Source organism: Syngnathoides biaculeatus, chromosome 17, assembly GCF_019802595.1.
Source record: "Syngnathoides biaculeatus isolate LvHL_M chromosome 17, ASM1980259v1, whole genome shotgun sequence".
Classification (NCBI taxonomy): domain Eukaryota; kingdom Metazoa; phylum Chordata; class Actinopteri; order Syngnathiformes; family Syngnathidae; genus Syngnathoides; species Syngnathoides biaculeatus.
The window spans coordinates 11,604,292-11,624,399 of NC_084656.1; the positions used below are offsets into that span (position 1 = coordinate 11,604,292).

Sequence of the window (20,108 nt, forward strand, 5' to 3'; positions counted from 1 at the left end):
TTTGTGACGCAGTCGCAGTGCGCCACCTGTTGACCGCAATAATAATTTTATTAGGGGATGAGAATTTTACCAAGTGTCACACGTGCACCGCTTGAGCACAAGATGCATGTTTCCGTCTTTAGCCCTGTTGGTGGTTATTTTTGATAACATGTTTAAAAATTCGAGACTCTTTGAGGTACAGTGTATTATATTATTATTGTATTATGATGTATATTATAATATATATTATACATTACAGAATAGTTCCCCCCTGCCTACTTCTCCTTTTGGGCATTGTTGAAGTTGTAAATTGCAGTCTGGGAGAAGTTGGGGGGGGGGCATGGGTAGAGCAAACCATTTTGGAGATGAGGGGTAGGGGCTATGTCTTTTTATTGTTTAAACAAGGTGTTTCATTCAGGTTGTGCTTGGTTTTACACGCTGTTTAAATTGTTGCGCCGTTAATAAAAATTAGGAGAATATAATTTCAGATGTTAGGGTTGCTGGGAATCAATTTCGGGGTGCTAGATGCCCCCTCCCCCCAAAGTGGCTTTGACTTGTGTGTACTGGATTTCTTGTTTCTTTATCTAACGAGCGAGTTCTGTTTGTGTAATGAGAGGTTTTTCTCCTGTTTGGTGAGTTGTTATTAATATTCTATTTTACTTGAACATCGAGTCCGAAGTCAGGGTAAACTTTCGTTTAGTTTCAAATGGCGACAGTCTAAAACGATGACCACACAAAAAGCTTAACGTCGCCTAATGTCCGTAAACTGTGATCGACCGCCACCAAAAATGCCCGTTGTCATCTGTACTTGTGCTCACTCGAGTCTCTGAAAATAAATCCATATTAGGGATGAGAAGGAAAGAAAGAAAATGCTTGCTGTTACTTAATCGTATACGTGTATATATATATATATATATGTATATATATATAAATACATATATATATATATTATATATATTTATGAAGATTAGATGCACGAAGCGCTGTTGGACGTGACGACACGGGGGCCATGTTGGAGAGGTCGACGTTGCCATTGCCATGGACACTGAAATTATGCCGAACCTGCTTGGTTTTCAACCGATTTTCATGAACTTTTTAAAAGCTTTTTGTCAACAACTAAAGGTGTTGGTCTAAAGTACCAAAATATTTCTACTAGTGCAATGTTACCCCCAATTGCCTTGTAATAGTTGTAGGTATGTTACTAATATTTACATGTATACTGCATCAACATTGGCTAGAGGGGCTGATACACGATAAAATGAGCCCTACTCTATTTGTATCAGACCAGAATTAAAGTTTAGGTGTCAATTTGGTGGCGGAGGGGAAAGATTTGGCCAGCCACGTCATTTTATGTGGCTCACAAGACCAAATAATGTGTATCCACCTCGTGTTTCATGCTAAAATACCAATATTGCAAGCCGTCTGCACGATTTCAAAAGTAGTTATCCATCAACCCATGTATATGTAATATTATGAGGCAATCATACTTTCATTTGGGTTCAGAGCCATAAGGGCCCTCCAATTGCCTCTGCGACATGTCCCAAAACATAAATGTGTGAGACTCACTTGCCATAAGTTGATGAAATCATTAGAAAAAGTACGATTGAAACCTTGACGCTCTAGTAGAATCGTGCCTGGATGTTTTTTTATTAGTTGAGATGAAAATGTAATGTATAAAGATCCCAATTTTTGTGTATTTACACATCTAAAGAGTGAAAAGTGTCCATTTAAAATAAACACCATGGTTTTTTCTTACGAATGTCCAGAAAAGGTTCCTCTGACAACTACTGTTATTTGACCCAGTTTTGTATCTACTTTGTTTATATTTGACTAAGACTGCCACCTTTCCTCTGATTGGCTGCCTCTATGTAGAAGAGCCATTTGTGAGAGCACACGCGTTTACGTTGACAGCACTTGCTCAGAAGGGTAGAGGTAGCCGGAGAGCTTTTCGACTGACATAAATATCCATCCTTTATCGGACCTGGTTATCCTCACGAGGGTCGTGGGAGCACTGCAGCCCTTACTATCTTCGGGCAGGAGGCGGGGGGTATGTGGGTACAACATAAAGTGGTTGCTAGCCACTTGTGGGGCACATAGAAATAATCAACCATTCACACTCACAATCATGCCTCAGAACAATTTAGAGACTTCAGTTAATGCATGCTTTCGGGATGTGGGAGAAGACCCACCCAGGCACGGGGAGAACATGCAAACATCACACAGGCGGGGCCTGAATTTAAACCTAGCGTCCTCAGAACGTTGAGACGAATGCTCTACCCAGTGATCCGCTGTGACATAGACTGACCTTAGTTCAGGCCTCATGCCAGAAAAAACATCCGGAGCTCAGGAATGAGTGGATAATTTTAATTCATGTTTCCATCAGTTTTCATGGTGAATCAACATTTTGACGACGTCTTTCTGTTGTGGTCGTGCACGATCTTAGCTCTAGTCGAGCACCCTCACACTTGCTTGAACTCATTCAGAGCAGCTCTGCTGGACTTAAATGATCCCAGTTTTTTAATTCAGGGGAAGTCAAAACAAAGGATTAAATTTAGAGCATGTTGAACCTCCTTAGTGGAATACAGGGACGCTTGATTTTACTTATGTGAATAATGGTTCTATTATAATGTTTTTCCGGCTGCATGGTGGATCAGCTGGTAAAGCGTTGGCCCCACAGTTCTGAGGACCCGGGTTCGATACCCGTCCTAACTGTGTGGAGTTTGCATGTTCTCCCCGTGCCTGTGTGGGTTTTCTCCAGTCACTCCGGTTTCCTCCCCCATCTCAAAAACATGCGACGTAAATTGGATACTCTAAATTGCCCCTAGGTGTGATTGTGAGTGTGGTTGTTTGTCTCTGTGTGCCCTGCAATTAGCTGGCAACCAGTTCTGGGTATACCGCGCCTCTTGCCCGTTAACAGCTGGAATAGGCTCCAGCACTCTCTACGACCCTCGTAAGGATAAGCAGCAAAGAAAATGGATGGATGGATAATGCCCCCCCCAACCCCTGTGTACCGTTGTTAATCAGTTTTTATGTTACCACAGATAACTGCATGGGCCCATTTTATGGTGCCCCTTCCAGACCCAAGGGTGAGGTGTAACAGTCATCGACTGAAGTCTGAAAACAAAAGCACAGCTGCAGCAAAGAGGAAGTGCACATTTGGATTTTTGCAGCATCCAACAACTGGTCCATTCGTGACTGAGATGGTATTGGGCACAGTCTAAAACGCTTACCATAAAAAAGCTCCCTGATTGTCCGAAAACTGTGATCGTTCATCACCAAACATTGTGTGTACCTCCTGTCTACTCATGCCCACTGTTTCATTTTAGTCATCTGTACTGGAACAGTCATGGCTTTCATGCAAAAAGATTCAGAGTTCACTCGGGCCGAAGTAGAAGATATTCTCCTTGATGTGGAGAAGTATAAAGACTGCATATCACACAAACCGCCCCTGGAGCCCAAGGGGGGTGATGTGTTCCTGTATCAAAGTTTGCAGGGAGGCAGATGCACCACAGACTTAAAATTTGATCAAAAGCTGTGGAAACAGAAAGGGTCAAATCTTCACAACATTAAAAAATATGGCGGTAGGGTCCTAAAGCGATACTACCACATTAGAACAACTCAGTGTGACAAGGGATCAGCAGAGTTTAGAAAGAACGTCTACTGTCTTGTGCCACAAGTGGATTCTAATTCGGCGACAAATTTATATCTGATTCACTACCTGGGAAATGAAAGTGTGGATGTGCTAAGGAAACACAGCAGAGTCGTCATTTCTTCCAAAAAAGAGCTATTTGCAAATACCCTTCATGGGGCCGATGGGCAGGCTCCAACTAAGATCCACCAGACCACCTTGTCTGGACCATCCATTGGCGGTGAGGAGCACATGCCTGTGAGTTTCCGGGTCCAAAATGCAGCGTATGCTCGCAGAAGTACACAACGAATATCTCATGATGAAATTTGCAGTATCCATGAACTGGCCTGCCAGCTACCTGGCTTTGTCTGGTATATTTCTACTTTTCCAGACCTTCTGGTTTTTGCAGGGATGCCAGAAATGATGGATTTAGCACAAGCCAACCTAGAGAAAGCAGTTGAATTAAAATACCCTCAAGTGTTGAGGTATGAAACGTTTCAGATGGGCTATTTCTATGTTTCAGTGCTTACCGTGAGAAATACATCCCTTGTGGATGATCCCGTGTTTCCTGTCGGGTTTATGCTGCATGAACGTGAATATATACAGCATCATGAAATGTTTCTACATGACGTTTTGGGGAAACTTAAATTGGGTGAAGAAAAATTCCACAGTGTGCCCATATCTGTTGGCGGAGAGAAGGGAATTGTTCAGGCCTTGAAGAAGAGGTTCCCAAATATTAGCTTTGTTTTTTGCGGGAACCATGTCTTGTGTGACATTGAATCCTGGATGAAAAAGGAAGGACGCAGAAGGGATGACCAAGAGCTACTAAAAGATCAAATTAAGCAACTAATTAATTTGCGTAACAGAGATGAGTTTGAAGCACTTTATAGCAAATTTGCAGAGATGTGGTCAGAGGAATTTATCAAATATTTCAACCAGCACTTGAGGGAAAACCTATCCAACATCGCTGAACAATCTGATGAAAGTCAAACCAACAACATCGGTGAGAGTATGCATAAAATGATTAAATCGCAAGATGAATGGAAGGAACTTCCAGTTGATGCCGTGGCACTGTCTTTGTACTACATGCAGTCATTCTTTTTGTCCGAGTTTCAAAGAGCGAGATTCAGGTTGGGCAGTTACAACCTGAAGCATGAGCTCCCCGAGGCTTTGAAAGATATTGATGCTCCCTCATTTGTCCCCTTGGAGGACATTATTGGGAAAGTCAAGGACCATCTGAGCAATGAACTGAGCCGAGAACCGAAAAACACGAAGCTATCGATGTTTCAGACCTCATTAGCGAAAACTGTCGTCAAGATGGGGCTGGTGAGTCTGACTTCGTCTGCGGGGGTGTTTGTGGTTAAAAGCCCTTGGAACGAGACTGCCCACGTAGTTCAGAACAACCCCGACGGGGCAGAATGCTGCTGCCCCAGCACAGGCAAGTGTTGCCATATCTTGGCTGTGGAAATGGCAACTGGGATGAGTCTTCTTGTAAAAAGGTCATACAATCTGTCACAAATGCACAAAAGGCATCAAGGCAGAGTAAAAACACACACAAAAGGCCGAGTTGAGCTGGTCCTATAAAATTAAATGCAAACATTCTGTCTGGGTCCTCCAGTCATTTGCGTTTCCATTTGTGAATGTTGATTGTTGGCTGAAGTGGTCCCACATAAAAGCGTGACCAAAAATCATGAGAATGAGAGCTGTACCCTTTCACCAAAAATTTCTTTGTAATATAGTTATTGTTATGGTATTTATTGTTGCACAACTGTTGGACATTACATTGCATCGACAAATTAAATATCTCTTTGTACCATTTTAATTTGATGGTTATTTTGCTATTACGGCTAAGGCATAGACGTGTACTAAAAGAATGTCTGCCTTGTGTCCCCACATTGTCGTGTCGTAATAGGCCCTAACCCCAGTTTCAAAATTTTAACTTTAAAACGTGAACATCAAGTGGCCACTAATGTCTAAATTAGAGAACCACTTCAACCACCACCCATTCAATACTAAATGAGTATTTTATGGCCAAAATCTTTTCACCTTTGCAACTGGATGGTGCTCATTTTCCTGTTTTCAGCTGGCAAGATCTTATTTCATAATGACTTTGGTTGCCGTATCACTTGACAAAGTCAAGGGGATAATTGCTTCTTGACCATGACCATGTCAAGTAGGCTTGCCAAAAAATTCACGGCGAAATGACCCCCCCCCCCCCCCCCCCCGCAGCGCTAATGTGACATTTGGCTGAACACCTTGGTTCCAAAATTATAGGTACAAGGTGACATTCTAACTCAATTAAAAAAAAAAAAAACTCTCCCTTAACCTACAGTACTTTGTATTCACGAGTATTAAAGCGATTTACCAAGTGTATTCCTTTGCATCAGATTATCGATGGCCTTCCTCTAACCTTGCTGACAGCAACTAGTCATCTTTTCCACCAGCCATCTTTGCAGCACATGGGTTGAAGCTGATGCACCTGACAATAATAAAATCGGGATATTGGATTCCACCAATAATATCCACCATTTCCAGACATCCCTCACCATAAAATCTAAATTCAGGATGGTAGGCCATTTTATCACCTTCCCCTGATCTTAAGTTGACAGCTAACACCCCCGTTTCCTTCTGTCAATATAGCAGGATGTTGTGCAATGCTAACGCGTTTCCAACCCATAAAAATAGTGCAGGGGAACAATATCCACTAGTTGAGGAAAAAAAAGCTTTTTTTACATGAAGCGTTTTAGACTGTCCCCACTCTCCCTTGGAGTAAACCTTCAAAGCTTGTGCACTGAGATGGTGTCTTCACAAAGACCATGGCTAGGTGAGTACAATCTCCCAGGTTGGCCCTGGTTTTGTCATCTTGAGATATTTTTATGGTGCCGTGTAGTTATGGCGTTTGTCACGAGAGTGCAGCAGTTATTGGAGGAGAAAGGAAACTGCTCATGTCTGGTCTCTAGGAAAATGTGTAGCTCGATGACTGTGCCTTCAAAATTGTGTGAGTCCCTGTCACAAGCCTTAGTGGAGTCAGGCCATCTGCAGATTGCACAAGGAGAATGTGAACCTCTTTTTTTGGACCTCCAGGAGCTCGTGTGTCTCATCTGGAGAGATGCAAAATCCACGCTGGCCACAAATTCCCTCACTGAAGCTGTCTAAGATTACAGAAGGAAGGAAGGCCTACTCCAGGAGGACATGCAGGACTTGGCAGAAGACCTGGAAGATTCTAAATGGATCAGAGATTACTGCATTATACAAGCAGACTTCATCAAGGTCCAGAGAGACGAGGTTGAAAAACGTTTTGAGGTTTTTCTGCAGGTTGAGAAGGAGACCAAGTTGTTTGGTGGTGAAAGGAAGACCAGAAGAAAGGTTGGATGATTAAGAGGGAAGAGCGGCTCTCTAAGACTTGATCACACCCACAAAGGAGGAGCTGACATCTGACCATGTGTCCTTCATGAAGACCCGCCCGACATACAGTGACCGGAATCCAACTGCTGCTCGACAAAATCAAGCCGCTTTTGTAAGCTGCTAGAAGAAGCCCAACGTGGGTGACCTCACCGTGTGGAAATGAATGAAGAAGATTGTTGAACAAACACGGCCTGTCCAGCACCAAGTCTGTCTGAAGATCTGAGTTATAAAGTACAGTACGACAACTGCATCTACCGAATCCAAAGATGTTTCAATCCAAGAACACTGTGCTTGGTTCTGCTTTGGCTCCAGGAATTACATTGTAGTAGCACTTCATATTATGATGATTCACCTTCATGGGGCGCTCTACTTACTACAGCTTCCAGACATACATGACTTACATAAGTGGACGGGTAAATCTACGCAAAGGAGCGCGGAGCTGTGCGGCGCTCTTTCTAATTTAGCATCAGAGAATATGGCCCAAGTTGCACAAAAATGAGCCAAAAGACAGATACTGTATACATCCATCTAGCCAGCCATTTTCCAAACTGCTTATCCTCACTTGGGTCGCGGGTGAGTTGGCACCTATCCCAGCTGACTCCAGGCAAGAGCCTGGGTACACCCTGAACCGGGCTACAGCCAATCGCACGGCACGCAGGCACGGGGAGAACATGCAAACTTCACACAGGCGGGACTGGGATTTGAACCCCAGTCCTCAGAACGGCGAGGCAGATGAGCTAACCATTTGTCCACCATGCTACCACCGATATAAATATGAATAATGGGTAACAATCCATATTCTTTTATTTTATTTGGAAAATACTGACGTCTACTTATTTCTTCAGTGTAGATGATTTTAACAATGCATGACATGGATGTGTCACTAATGGCAGAGAGAGAAAGGGGGAGGGAGGGAGGGTGGGTGGTAGACGGTGGGGGTTGATGTGCAGAATGCTGTGTCCAGCAGCATGTTGCAATATTAGGTCAGATCAGCTCAATCCTCTTCCTCCTCCTCCTCTTCGTCCTCCTCCTCGTCCTCGTCGTCATCATCACTCAACATGCGCGAAGTCACGTGACCACCTCCTGTCCCGACAGCCCGGTGGCCCGCGTAGCACCAACACCGCCTCTCTCTCCGGTCTGGTTCTCCATCCACCCTTAAGGAATTTATGAGCTGCACTCAGCGCTTCACCTTGCGGCAGAACGCATGAAAGGTAGGACAAATATCAACATGACTGCCTCATCTGATCCAATTCGGAGCTGTATTTCATATTCTGCCTTTTGCGGGAATAACAATACTGTAGTAGCGGTGGGGGTGATGAATTCAAGGCTTTCTGGATGCCAATTTGCATATCATGAATTATTTAAATGATGCTCGGGGAAATAAACAAGTGGCGGTTGGTGGTGACGGTTGTTAGGGGGGTGGTGGGTACCTTTTAACCTGTCTGAGCTCAACTTCATTACAATTCCGCGCGCGTCCTCCGTTGCCATTCAAAACGAGGTCAGGCGCTAATTAATATTGCTCAGGAACAGGACAGACGTTCAAACTTAGTTTCTCAGACCCGATTTGCACACTCGTGATGGCATCATCAGTGGATGTCTGGGAGAATCGGTCCGTCGGTGGCGTCTCACGGAAAAATTGAAGAAGGCTTGGACAGTCCGTGGCAGTATGAGGCAGAGCGGTGACTGACTGGTTAGCATTTCTGCCTCACAGTTCTGAGCACTGGGGTTCAAATCCCGGCCCCGCCTGTGTGGGGTTTGCATGTTCTCCCTGGATTTTCTTTTGCTACTCCGGTTTCTTGCCGCAGCCCAAAAACTTGCATGGTAGGTTAATTGAAGACTTTTAAAATTGCCAATAGATGTGAATGTGAATGTGTGTTCGAATGGCTGTTTGTTTATTTGTGCCCTTGCAATTGGCTGGCGAACAGTTCAGGGTCTATCATACCTTTTGCCCCAACTTAGCTGGGATAGGCTCCAGCACACATTTTTGGACTGTGGCAGGAAACCAGAGTACCCAGAAAAAACCCACACAAGCATGGGGGAGAACATGCAAACTCCAAACAAGCAGACACAGACTTGCTAACCAGTTGTCCATTGTTCCTCCCCTTATGGCTTCAAGATAATTCAGCGTCTCAGTAAATTTGAAAATTACATTATGGGTTTTTTTAAGCACAAACTTTAGGCTCTTGACAACATTTAACTTTTTCACGATATTCAAATTTGCCATATGTCCATGTACAGTATGTGCCCTACAATTAGCTAGTGAGCAGCCCAGGGTGTAGTCTGACATTCATCCAATGTCATCTAGAATAGGCTCCCTAGGAACCAAACAGGGAAGCAGTCGCGTGGGTTGCCAAATGTGATCAGACAACAATATTCTGAGATTTGATGAAGCGGAAAGGTTGTTTTACATTGGAAACAATTGTATATTTGTGACCGTGACACAGCTTTTTTCCCCCATATAAGCAGGATAGCAGCTGCAGTGTCATTCAGAAGACCTTGTCCTCAATACTATTTCTCCTCTTTTGCACAATTAAAAAAAAAACACATCTTGATGTTTCCCAATGTTTACTGTATGCTATTTTTATTTTGCAAGCTAATGGATCACACAAAGCAGAAACCACCCATTGCACTTCCTCATGGTCACAAAGTGCAACCAGGACGCTGTGCACCAGCCACACAAGGTCCGGGTCCACTCCAAGGACCGACTGTCATTGCATCATCTGGAACTGCGCAGAGCAACCAGCCTGCACTCAAACCTCCCACGGCGAGAGACCAAATGCAAATCAAGTCCGGGTCGGCCCCCGTATCGCTGGCCGGCATAAGTCGACCCAGACCCACCGCCCTCGGAACAAAACCTGCTCCTAGAACCACCAGGGTCCCGACCAAGGATATAGATTTGATCCCGGTTTGCATACCGGGACCTCAGAATGCCAATGCCTTGCCTTGTTCCCCATTAGAGTCCTCGGTGTCTCCTCACAGTCCTCAGGCTTCCCTGAGCCCAAACTGTAGCGTCAGTCCTCAACCACCAGCCAATACGACTCAAGCGCAATGTGACAAGACCAGCGGTGACAACAATAACTTCAGGTGAGGCTTTCACATTTGCTTTGTCTTTTGACGCCCGAGACTCTTAAGTGCTGTCTTTCTTGCCATTGTGTACAAGGTTCCATGTTGTATTCAAATACAGCAGCTGCAGTAAGCAAACCGGAACGGGCCCGAAGGCGGCATATGAATCAAAGCGGCTCTTTTCTCTGAAAGCTTCTTGCTGAGAGTGACGCAGCTGCATTAAAATCCACTTGGCAGTCTTTGCGCCGGCTCGCTTGCCCATAAACAGAAGCAGCACCTTTTAATCTAGTACAATACAACTTGCAATAGAGGGAGGACGACGTAGGGGCTTGAAGGTTTGAAAATAGCTACTGAAAGTCTGCACACCCCTGTTCAAATGTGATGCAAAATAGCTCGATCCAGATAAATAATTTAAAAGCTTTTTCCACCATTAATATGACCAGTAACCTCTCCAACTCAATTTTAAATCAAAATTAACTCTAGAGAGGGAAAATAAAAACTTGTGTTAAATAGAAGTCGGCACACGTTGAATGTGCTTCTGCCAAATAACCCCAATAAACTTCAAATGTTCTAGAAAGCTGGCATTTTATTCTTTTTTTTTTTTTCCTGAAGGTTTTGGTCCAACATTGACTGTGATTTGTAACTGTTCTATAATCTCACTTAAGATCCCATTCCACCTGGAAAATGCTAAAACATAATGCTGTCAATACCATGCATTAACGTACAGCATTTCCTTTTTTATTTTTATAATAATAAAAAGATTCAGGTTGTATTCAAACGGTCAGAGGAGTAGAAATATAGCGTATTTATTGGTTTATTTATTATTACCGCGAAGAAAAAAAACAAACACACATTTTGTCAATAGCATAAAAATAAGAGCAAGACTTTTTACTTGAGTTTCTCTAACTGTGTTGTCATTATCACTATACCGCTATATGTATAGAGCTCGTGCAGCTTCGTCATAAAATCACGTGACTTTTGTTTACATCGCCATATTGCCGCTCTAATAAAGCATTGTTTAATGCTTAGTCGGTTGGAGACGACACGAACATACGTCTTATAGCACGACGCCCAGTCTTGTCCGATACCGTTAGACATTTAGAAGGTGAAAATAAACAAAAGTATGTGGAAAAATTTGATAAACTCGGCATAGAGGACCCGTATTTAATGCCGAAGTCGATGTTTTTGCTGATAAGAAATTGGACTATTAATTCTCTTCCGCTTGTCTTTGACAACTGGATATACACATGTATCTCGTGAGTACGTCGTTGAGATTTACAAGGAAGAGTTTGAAAGCGTGGAAACGTCTGGACGCATACAAATACTTCATTGCTAGATCTGGATCGATCTTTTCAGCTAGTGTTCAATACATATACCAATATTTAAATAAATAACCCTTGGTTTTACACAAACTCACATTCATTAACTATGATTGGAAAAAAAAAAAAAGAGGACAGAGTCGTCTCCACGGAACGTCCACGAAAGCAATTGTGGCCACACTTAACCTCCATAAACCTCTGCGACAGACAGTTTTTTTTTAACACATTGTTCTCACATGAGCCAATTTGGCATTATAAATACTTTTTGGTAATTTCAGATTGAGAAGAATAATTCCTACCTGAAATGAAGTGATCGCTACACAGTCGCGTGTATTTTGTTTGGAACCATACATCACGTTTAATTGACAAAATCCATAGATCTTTTCTGGTCTTTTCAGCTGGTGTTTTAAAGAATGACCTCTTTGAATATTCGTCTCATCTGTTATGACAACCAACAGCACAACAGCTCTCATGCAATTCGAAAAATCTGCTCTGGCTCAACGGCTCCCACAATGCGGAACAGCTAGGTTTGACCAGCAATACGGCGCCGTGCAAACTGTGACGTCACGTGCACGAGCTCAATACTGCCGTTATAATCATGACACAAGTGTGGGTCACTATAATAAACTTGTCGTTTACTGTGTTTAAACGTATGTAACTTGTCACTGATGTGGACCACATGATTTCTGTGTGGGCAGTGTGGGTTCACGTCTTACTCAGTGACTGTTTGAAAGTGAGTGTGGATGGTTGTCCCGGGATTGCCTGGAGGCCGCTCCATCGTCTACCTCGCCATTTACTTAAAGCCCATCCATTTTATTTAGTTCCACGTCACATGACTTACAGTGTGAGTTGGAGCCTTTCCTCTCTGACTTTGGACAAGAGGCAGCGTATGTGCCGGACTTGTCGTCAACCGCAGGGAAGATGGAGAGAAACAACCACTCACGCGTTTACTGAAGCTAACTTGAATGTTTTTGGAAAGTGGCTGGAAACCAGAGCCTCAGATTCAAAGCCAGAACCAGAGAACTTCGAGCCAGACGTTCTCACCAATATCATTCTATATTGCGACCTACATATGTACTCTATTACAGGGTATTGTGGCTCTGTGTTATGTAAGACATACGCACTTTTGACATCGTTGGGTTAAAAAGAGATTAATCAGGCGGAACCTTTTTTTTCCTCTCTCTATGCAGCCACACTTAGAACTAGAGATTGCATGTTCACTATCGCTGTAAGCTAACGGGTAGTGTGCAATGTCACAGGGTCCACATCGCCACATGGAATGTGGGCTCGGCTGTCCCGCCGGATGATGTCAGCGATCTGTTTGGACCCAGTGTGGCAGATGGGCATGTTGACATGTTTGTCATTGGGTAAGCGGAGTGGCTATGCCAGGATGCCCACTCACTGGTCTGTCCCTCTTCTGTTGAGTTTTCTTTGTGTGTGTGTGTGTGGTGTGTGTGTGTGTGTGTGTGTGTGTGTGTGTGTGTGTGTGTGTGTGTGTGTGTGTGTGTGTGTGTGTGTGTGTCAATTCCTCACGCTGTCCAGGCTCCAGGAGGTGAACTCCATGATCAACAAGCTGTTGAAGGATGTGCTTTTCTCAGACCAGTGGAGTGAGCTCTGCATGGACACACTCAGTCCCTTTGGATATGTCCTGGTTGGTCTAAACAGATTCTTTTTTTTCTTGTAAACATAATAACTGTGAAAAACAAATTTTACAATAGCAAATAATTTTTTCAAAGGAACGTTTCTCAAACTTTTTGGGTCCTGGAACAATATCCATTTTTTTTCTCCTGAGGATCCCTCATAATCCTAACACCGACCGCCAGATTCTGGGCCCCCGTACAGCACCTTATTGGAAGGGAGGGAGATTAAGTTAGTTCTTCAAGGGGGATTGGGTTTGCGGACATAATTTTCAAGTAATTCATCATAAAACTGATTAATTATAATTTTTTGTTGGCGTATCTTATTTGTACCTGTTGTGCACCATAGATAAATACTGTAAACAATGTATGATTTCATATTATGAAATAATGACAATATTGCATGCTACTTACAGTTTAAAAAGTTTTATTCATATTGAAAAAAAAATCAAATATATCCATCCATCCATTTTCTGAGCCCTTTGAACTCGCGAGAGTGCTTGGAGCCTTTCCCAGCTAACTTCAGGCAGGAGGGGGTACACCCTGAACTGGTTGCCAGCCAATCACAGGGCACACGGAGACAGACAACAGTCACATTCACAATCACACCTTTCCCATTATTTACTGGTAATATTGAAAGCATATCTTTGTTTTTTATGGATGAGAGTAAATCTGGGATAATTATTTTGTGGTTTCATTTTGTAATGTTATTATAAGTTATTTAAAATCAATTCATTCAATTATTTTTATTAATTACTGTAAAAATGTTCAAAAACTGAATTAATTCCTTTGTTATGTTAAAATGATTCTTTAAAAATGGGTAATTTAATTCAAATATCAAATCTAAGTGATAGCTGCCCTCAGACTTTTTTTGTAGAGCATTGTCAAATGTGTGCTTATTCATTTAGCTGTTTTTATCTTTGTAGGTGGCGTCTCAGCGAATGCAGGGCGTCCTTCTTCTGGTCTTCTCCAAATTCGCCCACCTCCCGTTCCTCCGAGGCGTGCAGACACAGAGCACTCGTACAGGACTCGGCGGCTGTTGGGTATGTGCGCCATTGCCTTTGAGTTCAGGACCATCCACTATTTGTTATTACTGTCAGAATGGTGGAATGAGGAGGCTTTGACCTTTGGTGACCTTCGTCTCAGTGTTGATGTCGGCGGCGTCACAGCAGTGTGATGCTGCAGTCTCCTTCTCTTTGAGGTCAGAGCAGCAGCAAGCGTCTGGCTTGCTGCTTTGAAAACAAGAGCACATCGAGAGCACAGATCTCCGCCGAGGCTTTCGGATTCAGCAAGCCAATTTACATTTCGTTTGAATTTGGAATTAAATCTGAACATGGCCTCCTTTTATTATATATTATGATCAGGTCACATTAACCATAATACTGTCTGTATTATATGTGAAGACAGATGGGCCAGGTCTTTTTTTAGTTGTGTAAAATATTTATAGTTCATTTTGATAATTCAATCATTATAAATTCCACTTTGTATTTTTTTTATTTATAATTTTAATCACTGAATAGCCACTGACTTCAATTTTTTTAAAATGACATACACCCCAGGTTGGTGTTTTAGTACTTAAAAAAAACTATTTATTTTGATCACAAATCAATTAAGCAAGTATTGTAAATTGGAAATTTTTTTTTTAAAATACATCCTAACAAACCACCTTGGGAAACAATTGGTAACTGATAGCAACAAATGGGCTCTTACAAAACTCCTCAAAATCCTCCTCTCAGTGGTTTGGATGAAAAAACAGCGCAGGATGTGGCCTACGTGTCATGTTGTGCCCACACCTCATTAAGGGTACACACATCTCATGATATCAGGGATGAGAATGACCAATTTGGAAAAACACTGAAAATGTTTGCCTTGGGGATGTCGCTGTTTTGTGCTCTCCCTGCAGGGTAACAAAGGTGGCGTGAGTGCAAGGATGACGGTGTTCGGACACCCCGTGTGCTTCCTCAACTGTCACCTGCCCGCTCACATGAGGAACCTGGAGCAGAGAATGGAGGACTTTGAGAGCATCCTGCAGCAGCAGCAGTTTGAAGGAGGCGCCGCTACCGGGGTGCTGGATCATGAGTGGGTGACCTTCGCTCGTGGCGTGTTTTAAAAAAAATGCACCGCAAACAAATGCTTGAATACATCCCCTCGTATTTTCTGTTTCCCTAGTGTCGTGTTTTGGTTTGGCGATTTGAATTTTCGAATTGAAGATTATGACATCCATGTGGTGAAATGTGCAATTGACAGCAATAAGCTTCCTCTGCTATGGGAGAGAGATCAGGTGAGGCTCATCATCATCATCATCATCATTTGGCAAATAGTGTTGTAATGTCACAAGGGTAAAATGTTAATTTCATGACGATAAAGGATTTTACAATAAGACATTATTTCGTAAAAAAAAAAAAAAATCATTATTTTTCAGGAATGAAGTTGTAGTGTTGTGAGAGTAGATAATTAATAGTAATTTTATGAGAATAAAGTGGCAACCTAATTGAGGAAAAAATGTAACATCAGCCATACGACTTGTCCTGGAAAATGTCTGGTTGCTGATATCTTAATGGACTCCCCCCTGCAGATAGTTGTCCAAAAGTGAGTAGAATGTGGCGAGTTGTCCTTTCTCTCCTGAGGCATCAAATGACGTTAAAGAAGCTTTTACGAGAGTCCTCATTGTGTGGCGATATTGTGACCTGCTGTGATCTTTTGTCTCTCGATTTTGTTCAGCTCAATATGGCTAAAAACACTGAATCCATCCTGGAAGGCTTCTTGGAGGGTCCACTCAAATTCCCCCCCACATATAAATTTGATGTGGGGACACATACATATGACACAAGGTCTGCCCGTCATTATTTGTATGAGTCATAACCTCATCCTTTCATTTCATGTTATTTGTGGAGTGAGGCTAACCGTGTTTTTTTTTTTTTTCCACTCTCATGTGGTTCAGCGCTAAAAAGAGGAAGCCTGCATGGACTGATCGCATCCTTTGGCGCCTCCGCCGTACCGGCTCCCCTGTTCCTACCCACAATGCAGCGCTCCAGAGGGGTCTGACCTCATGGCTGGGTGGCGCAACCAAAGTGACGCAGCACGCGTACAAGAGCCACATGGGCTTCACCATCAGTGATCACAAGCCTGTGTCGGCCATGTTTTCCCTGCATGTGAGTGAATACATCACAAATTTTAATGCAACAACCAGATGTTGCAGTACAATTTAACTTATTGGAGCTAGGTTGCCTCATTTTACAAAGTAGTATTAGGACCAGTAGAAAATGAAAAAATATATATGTAGATTATGAAGCTACAAGAATAAAGTTGTAAGTTTATGAGAAGGAAAGTGGAATGGAAGCCCTTGATTGTCAAAGTGTGGTACATCCTGCCGTTCCGTTTTGTGGTATGCCAAACAATACTCTTCAGTTGTATCTAACTTTTTAGTATAATGCATTTGTGTTTACCGTAATTTCTAGATTGTAAACAGCGACTTTTTTCACACTCTTTCCACCCTGTGGTTTATGCGGTGATGCGGCTAATTTGTGCATTTTTTCTAACGGCCGGAAAGGGCACTTGAGCGAAAAAGATAAGAGTGAGACCGGTGAAATATATGTGCCGACTTTTACTGGAATGTTTTTTAACTGGCCCTGGTAGCGCTGTGCTAGCTTATTGCTACCATGGTACTGCTGCGTTTCAGTGACTTTTACCAGTATGTTTTTTTTTTTTTTTTTTTTTAACCGGCCCAGTTAGCTCTGTGCTAGCATTAGCGCTGTGGTTGCGTGTTGCTACTGTGGTACTGGCGCATCTCCAGTGACTTTTACCGGTATGATTTTTTTTTTTAACCGGCCCTGTTAGTGCTGTGCTAGCGTGTTGCTGTTGTGTTACTGCCGCGTCACAGGCACTGTTTGAAAAGAAAAACTGAGGTATATTATTAAAACTTTGAAAACGCTTTCTTCGTACTGTCTATCTTTGTAAATATCTCATGTTTCAATGTGGGCAAAGGTGACTTTTAATCAGGTGCAGCTTGTGTATGTACAAAATGCTTTTTCCTTTAAAAATGTACTGGGTGTGGCTTATAATCACTTGCGCTCTATAGTCCAGAAATTACGGTAATCATGATGAACTCTTTCTTTTTAAACTTATATTTACTGTTTTGTTACATTTTTACATTCAGTTAATTTGAATTGAATTATTTTTTAAGTATAACTTTGTTTTCATCCAGAATGTTTCAGGGCAATGTTGAATTTCTAAAGGTGGATCTTGTTACAGAGGATTTTTGGTAATATTGAATATACAATTTAGGGCAAAAAAAATGTGAATAAATGAATAAGTTTACATGTTGTGAAGAAAAAGATCAAGAAAAAGCATAATGTTGGCCTTAATATGAGGAAGACACAGACACACACATAATTTGTCAATACCCGTTGTAAAGAGCTATTGTCTTTTTGTCATAGTTCCCATTCAGGGTGGACATGCCTCTGGTGGAGCTGCAGGCCAACAAGGATTGGTTCAAAGTTTCCGACGCCACAGTCAAGTTTACCTTTGCATCCAATTATCATCGCAGTTCATGGGACTGGGTAGCCATATACAAGGTGCAAAACCTTTGATTGAAATGCCCGTGTTGTTCCTTACATTTACAGGATGTCTGTGCACAGGTTGGATTCAGACACCACAAAGATTACCAAGCATATGTGTGGGCCAAAGGGGAGCATGTAGGACAGGTGGGCTGCAGATTGATATTCACAACTCTGGCATTTATGATCATTTCTGTTTAATGTCTTTCCTTTCCAGGTGTCTTTTTCTGAGGAGGACTTGCCAAGAGATGACTGTGAATACATCCTGGGTTTCTACAGTCATAATATGAACAGTATTGTTGGATTGTCAACAAATATCCAGGTATGGTTGCTGGAAATGTCTATTTTAGCGATAAAATACTGAATATATTTAAAGTCGCATAGTTACTGTATAGATCCTCGCGATCCTCGTGAGGGTAAGCGGCTCAGAAAATGGATGGAAGGATAATTATAGGTGATCACACTTGATTGCACTTGCCATTCTCCGGTTGTTTGTGCTTCTGGTTTTCCCTCCTATTCATTTTCAATACTGTATTGCTTGACTTGATTAGAGTCACTGGTGAGTTGGACTCTGTACCAGCTGATTCTAAGTAAGGTCCAGGTACGACCTGGTCGGCAATAAGTTCCAGGCACTTATGGACCAATAAGCATTGAATAGAGTTACATGTCTGTCATCTACTGTATGGATTAAAGTCCGTTCTCATCCTGGACAGATCAAGCTTCCGGTCCACAGTCCCTCAGCACACCGCTCCGACAGCTCTGAGGTAAGCTCGGAAGACGACAGCACCGTGGTCCTGCTGGCCGCGAACTCCCGCAGCCCGAGCCCTAAACCCAGTAAGCATCACCACTGCCGCCAGCGTCGCAGCCGCAGCCCCGCCATTCCGGCTCTCTCGTCCAACCCCCTCCCCTCCCTGCAGGGCCTCAGCCTGTGTCCCCCGCCCAAAGAGACAGGTAACCGCTCACCCGGCTCCTGCTCTAAAAAGGAACGACTGTTTTCCACCGGCTCTCTGTCGTCTCCGGCCGTCAGTCCGCTCAGTCCACGGAGCCCTGTGTCTCCCGGCGGAGGGGTCACGGCACCGGAGGCCTTGATTGCCGCCATGTTAGGGGAGCACAGGCCCGCTCAGGTTAGCCCCACGGGGCTCAAACAGCTCGGACATGCAGGTGGAAACAACACTTCGTAGAGAGGGACCCTCAACTACGTCATGACTCACTCGTCTGTGCAATTCTCGATTTCCGGAGCATCTTACACTGTGTTTATCCGGGAGTCACATCCCAATGACAAGTGCATTTATAGACTCACAAACTCCAACATGTAGAAACACACATATTGAATGTGAACCCAGACATGCAGACAGTCAAAACATGGATTGACCTTATTGATGTGTGTGCTGGACTTTGTCATGAAACATATGTTAAAAAGTTGCAATCAGGGTTAAGTGATAGTTTCAAATTGAACTGTAGTTCTTGGTCGTCATTCATAGCGTTACCAAATTTGTCATTGAATGAACTGGAACTTGAGTCACTGAATGTACATAACGTGTGTTACTTGCAGACAGTATGGGTTCAGTTCCCACTAAGCGACAGTGTGAATGTGAGTGTTGTCTACCTCTATATGTGGTCATTGATTAACATTGATTAACCCTCAGATTGACTGGCCCATACAAGTTGTGTATACAAAATGCAAACAACACACTGGAAAAAAAAAGTTGTCTATAATTTAGACCTTTGTTACCAGCAGTAGATGTAAAAACGCGCTGACACAATAGATTTAAGTATAAAGATCTACTAGAGGTTTCCAGAGGCATGTGAGGTTTATCCTGTTTTTCTTTTTGATCAAGAGAAGGAGAGCCGAGTTGGATTAGCGAGCTTTTGGAATTGTAAAGGCAAACAGGCAGAAAGACGCAAGCCAGCCAAGATAAACCCCACGGGGCGCAATATAAAGGAATAAAGTGACAACAAAGGCAAAAGGCTTCAATTCAAAGTAATGAATGTTTGAGTTCAGTTTGGTTTTGTCCACCAATCAAGTCTCCATAAAATGTTTTTACAATGTCGTGTCCGTTATCTTTGTTGCCTCATAATATTTTTAAACGCTTTCAGAATTTTAAATCTATTTTTAATCATCTTTGACGTCCTTTTATTGGTTTTGTAAGATCATTTGGGTTCAAAATGCCCCAAAAGTCCCTTTTATTTTTAATCATCTTTGACGTCCTTTTTTTGGTTTTGTAAGATCATTTGGGTTCAAAATGCCCCAAAAGTCCCTTTTGATGCTATTCTAGTTGTTGTTTTTTTAATCTGGAAATTGAGAGTTGGATTTCTCATTAATATGCACTATGAAAATATGCTTAAGACCTCAAACTCTGACAGTAGGTGTTTGAGCAAAGCCCCAGAAACTGTGAACGGCTTCAGTGGTAGTCAGCATCAATAAAACTTCCATTCAGGGGATGATTTGGAAACCCGTGATGAATCTTTCCCCGTGCAAACATCACGTTGGGGAGCGACATAATGTAGTCTTCTGCTTGAA

The 20,108-nt window shown here is 42.7% G+C and overlaps 1 protein-coding gene across 3 annotated transcripts; it reads left to right on the forward strand.

Annotated features, from left to right (window-relative positions):
- The first annotated feature begins 26 nt into the window (after positions 1-26).
- LOC133490744 (phosphatidylinositol 4,5-bisphosphate 5-phosphatase A) lies at positions 27-19,638 on the forward strand. 3 transcript variants are annotated; one of them, XM_061801185.1, is made up of 14 exons: positions 81-175; positions 9,606-10,096; positions 12,654-12,761; positions 12,937-13,045; positions 13,958-14,074; positions 14,935-15,110; positions 15,201-15,312; positions 15,753-15,862; positions 15,973-16,183; positions 17,468-17,605; positions 17,669-17,734; positions 17,805-17,909; positions 18,301-18,421; positions 18,505-18,689. In XM_061801185.1, exons 1-14 carry the CDS (start codon positions 107-109, stop codon positions 18,540-18,542), a joined length of 1,971 nt encoding a protein of 656 aa, XP_061657169.1. In that variant the 5' UTR covers positions 81-106; the 3' UTR covers positions 18,543-18,689. The 3 variants fall into 3 exon arrangements, 2 of the variants coding, with proteins under 2 accessions (XP_061657169.1, XP_061657168.1); XM_061801184.1 differs by having other exon boundaries at positions 82-175; positions 18,301-19,638; XR_009792275.1 differs by lacking the exons at positions 9,606-10,096; positions 12,654-12,761; positions 12,937-13,045; ... (8 more) ...; positions 18,301-18,421; positions 18,505-18,689 and adding exons at positions 3,021-6,431; positions 8,081-8,220 and having other exon boundaries at positions 27-175.
- The last annotated feature ends 470 nt before the right edge of the window (positions 19,639-20,108 follow it).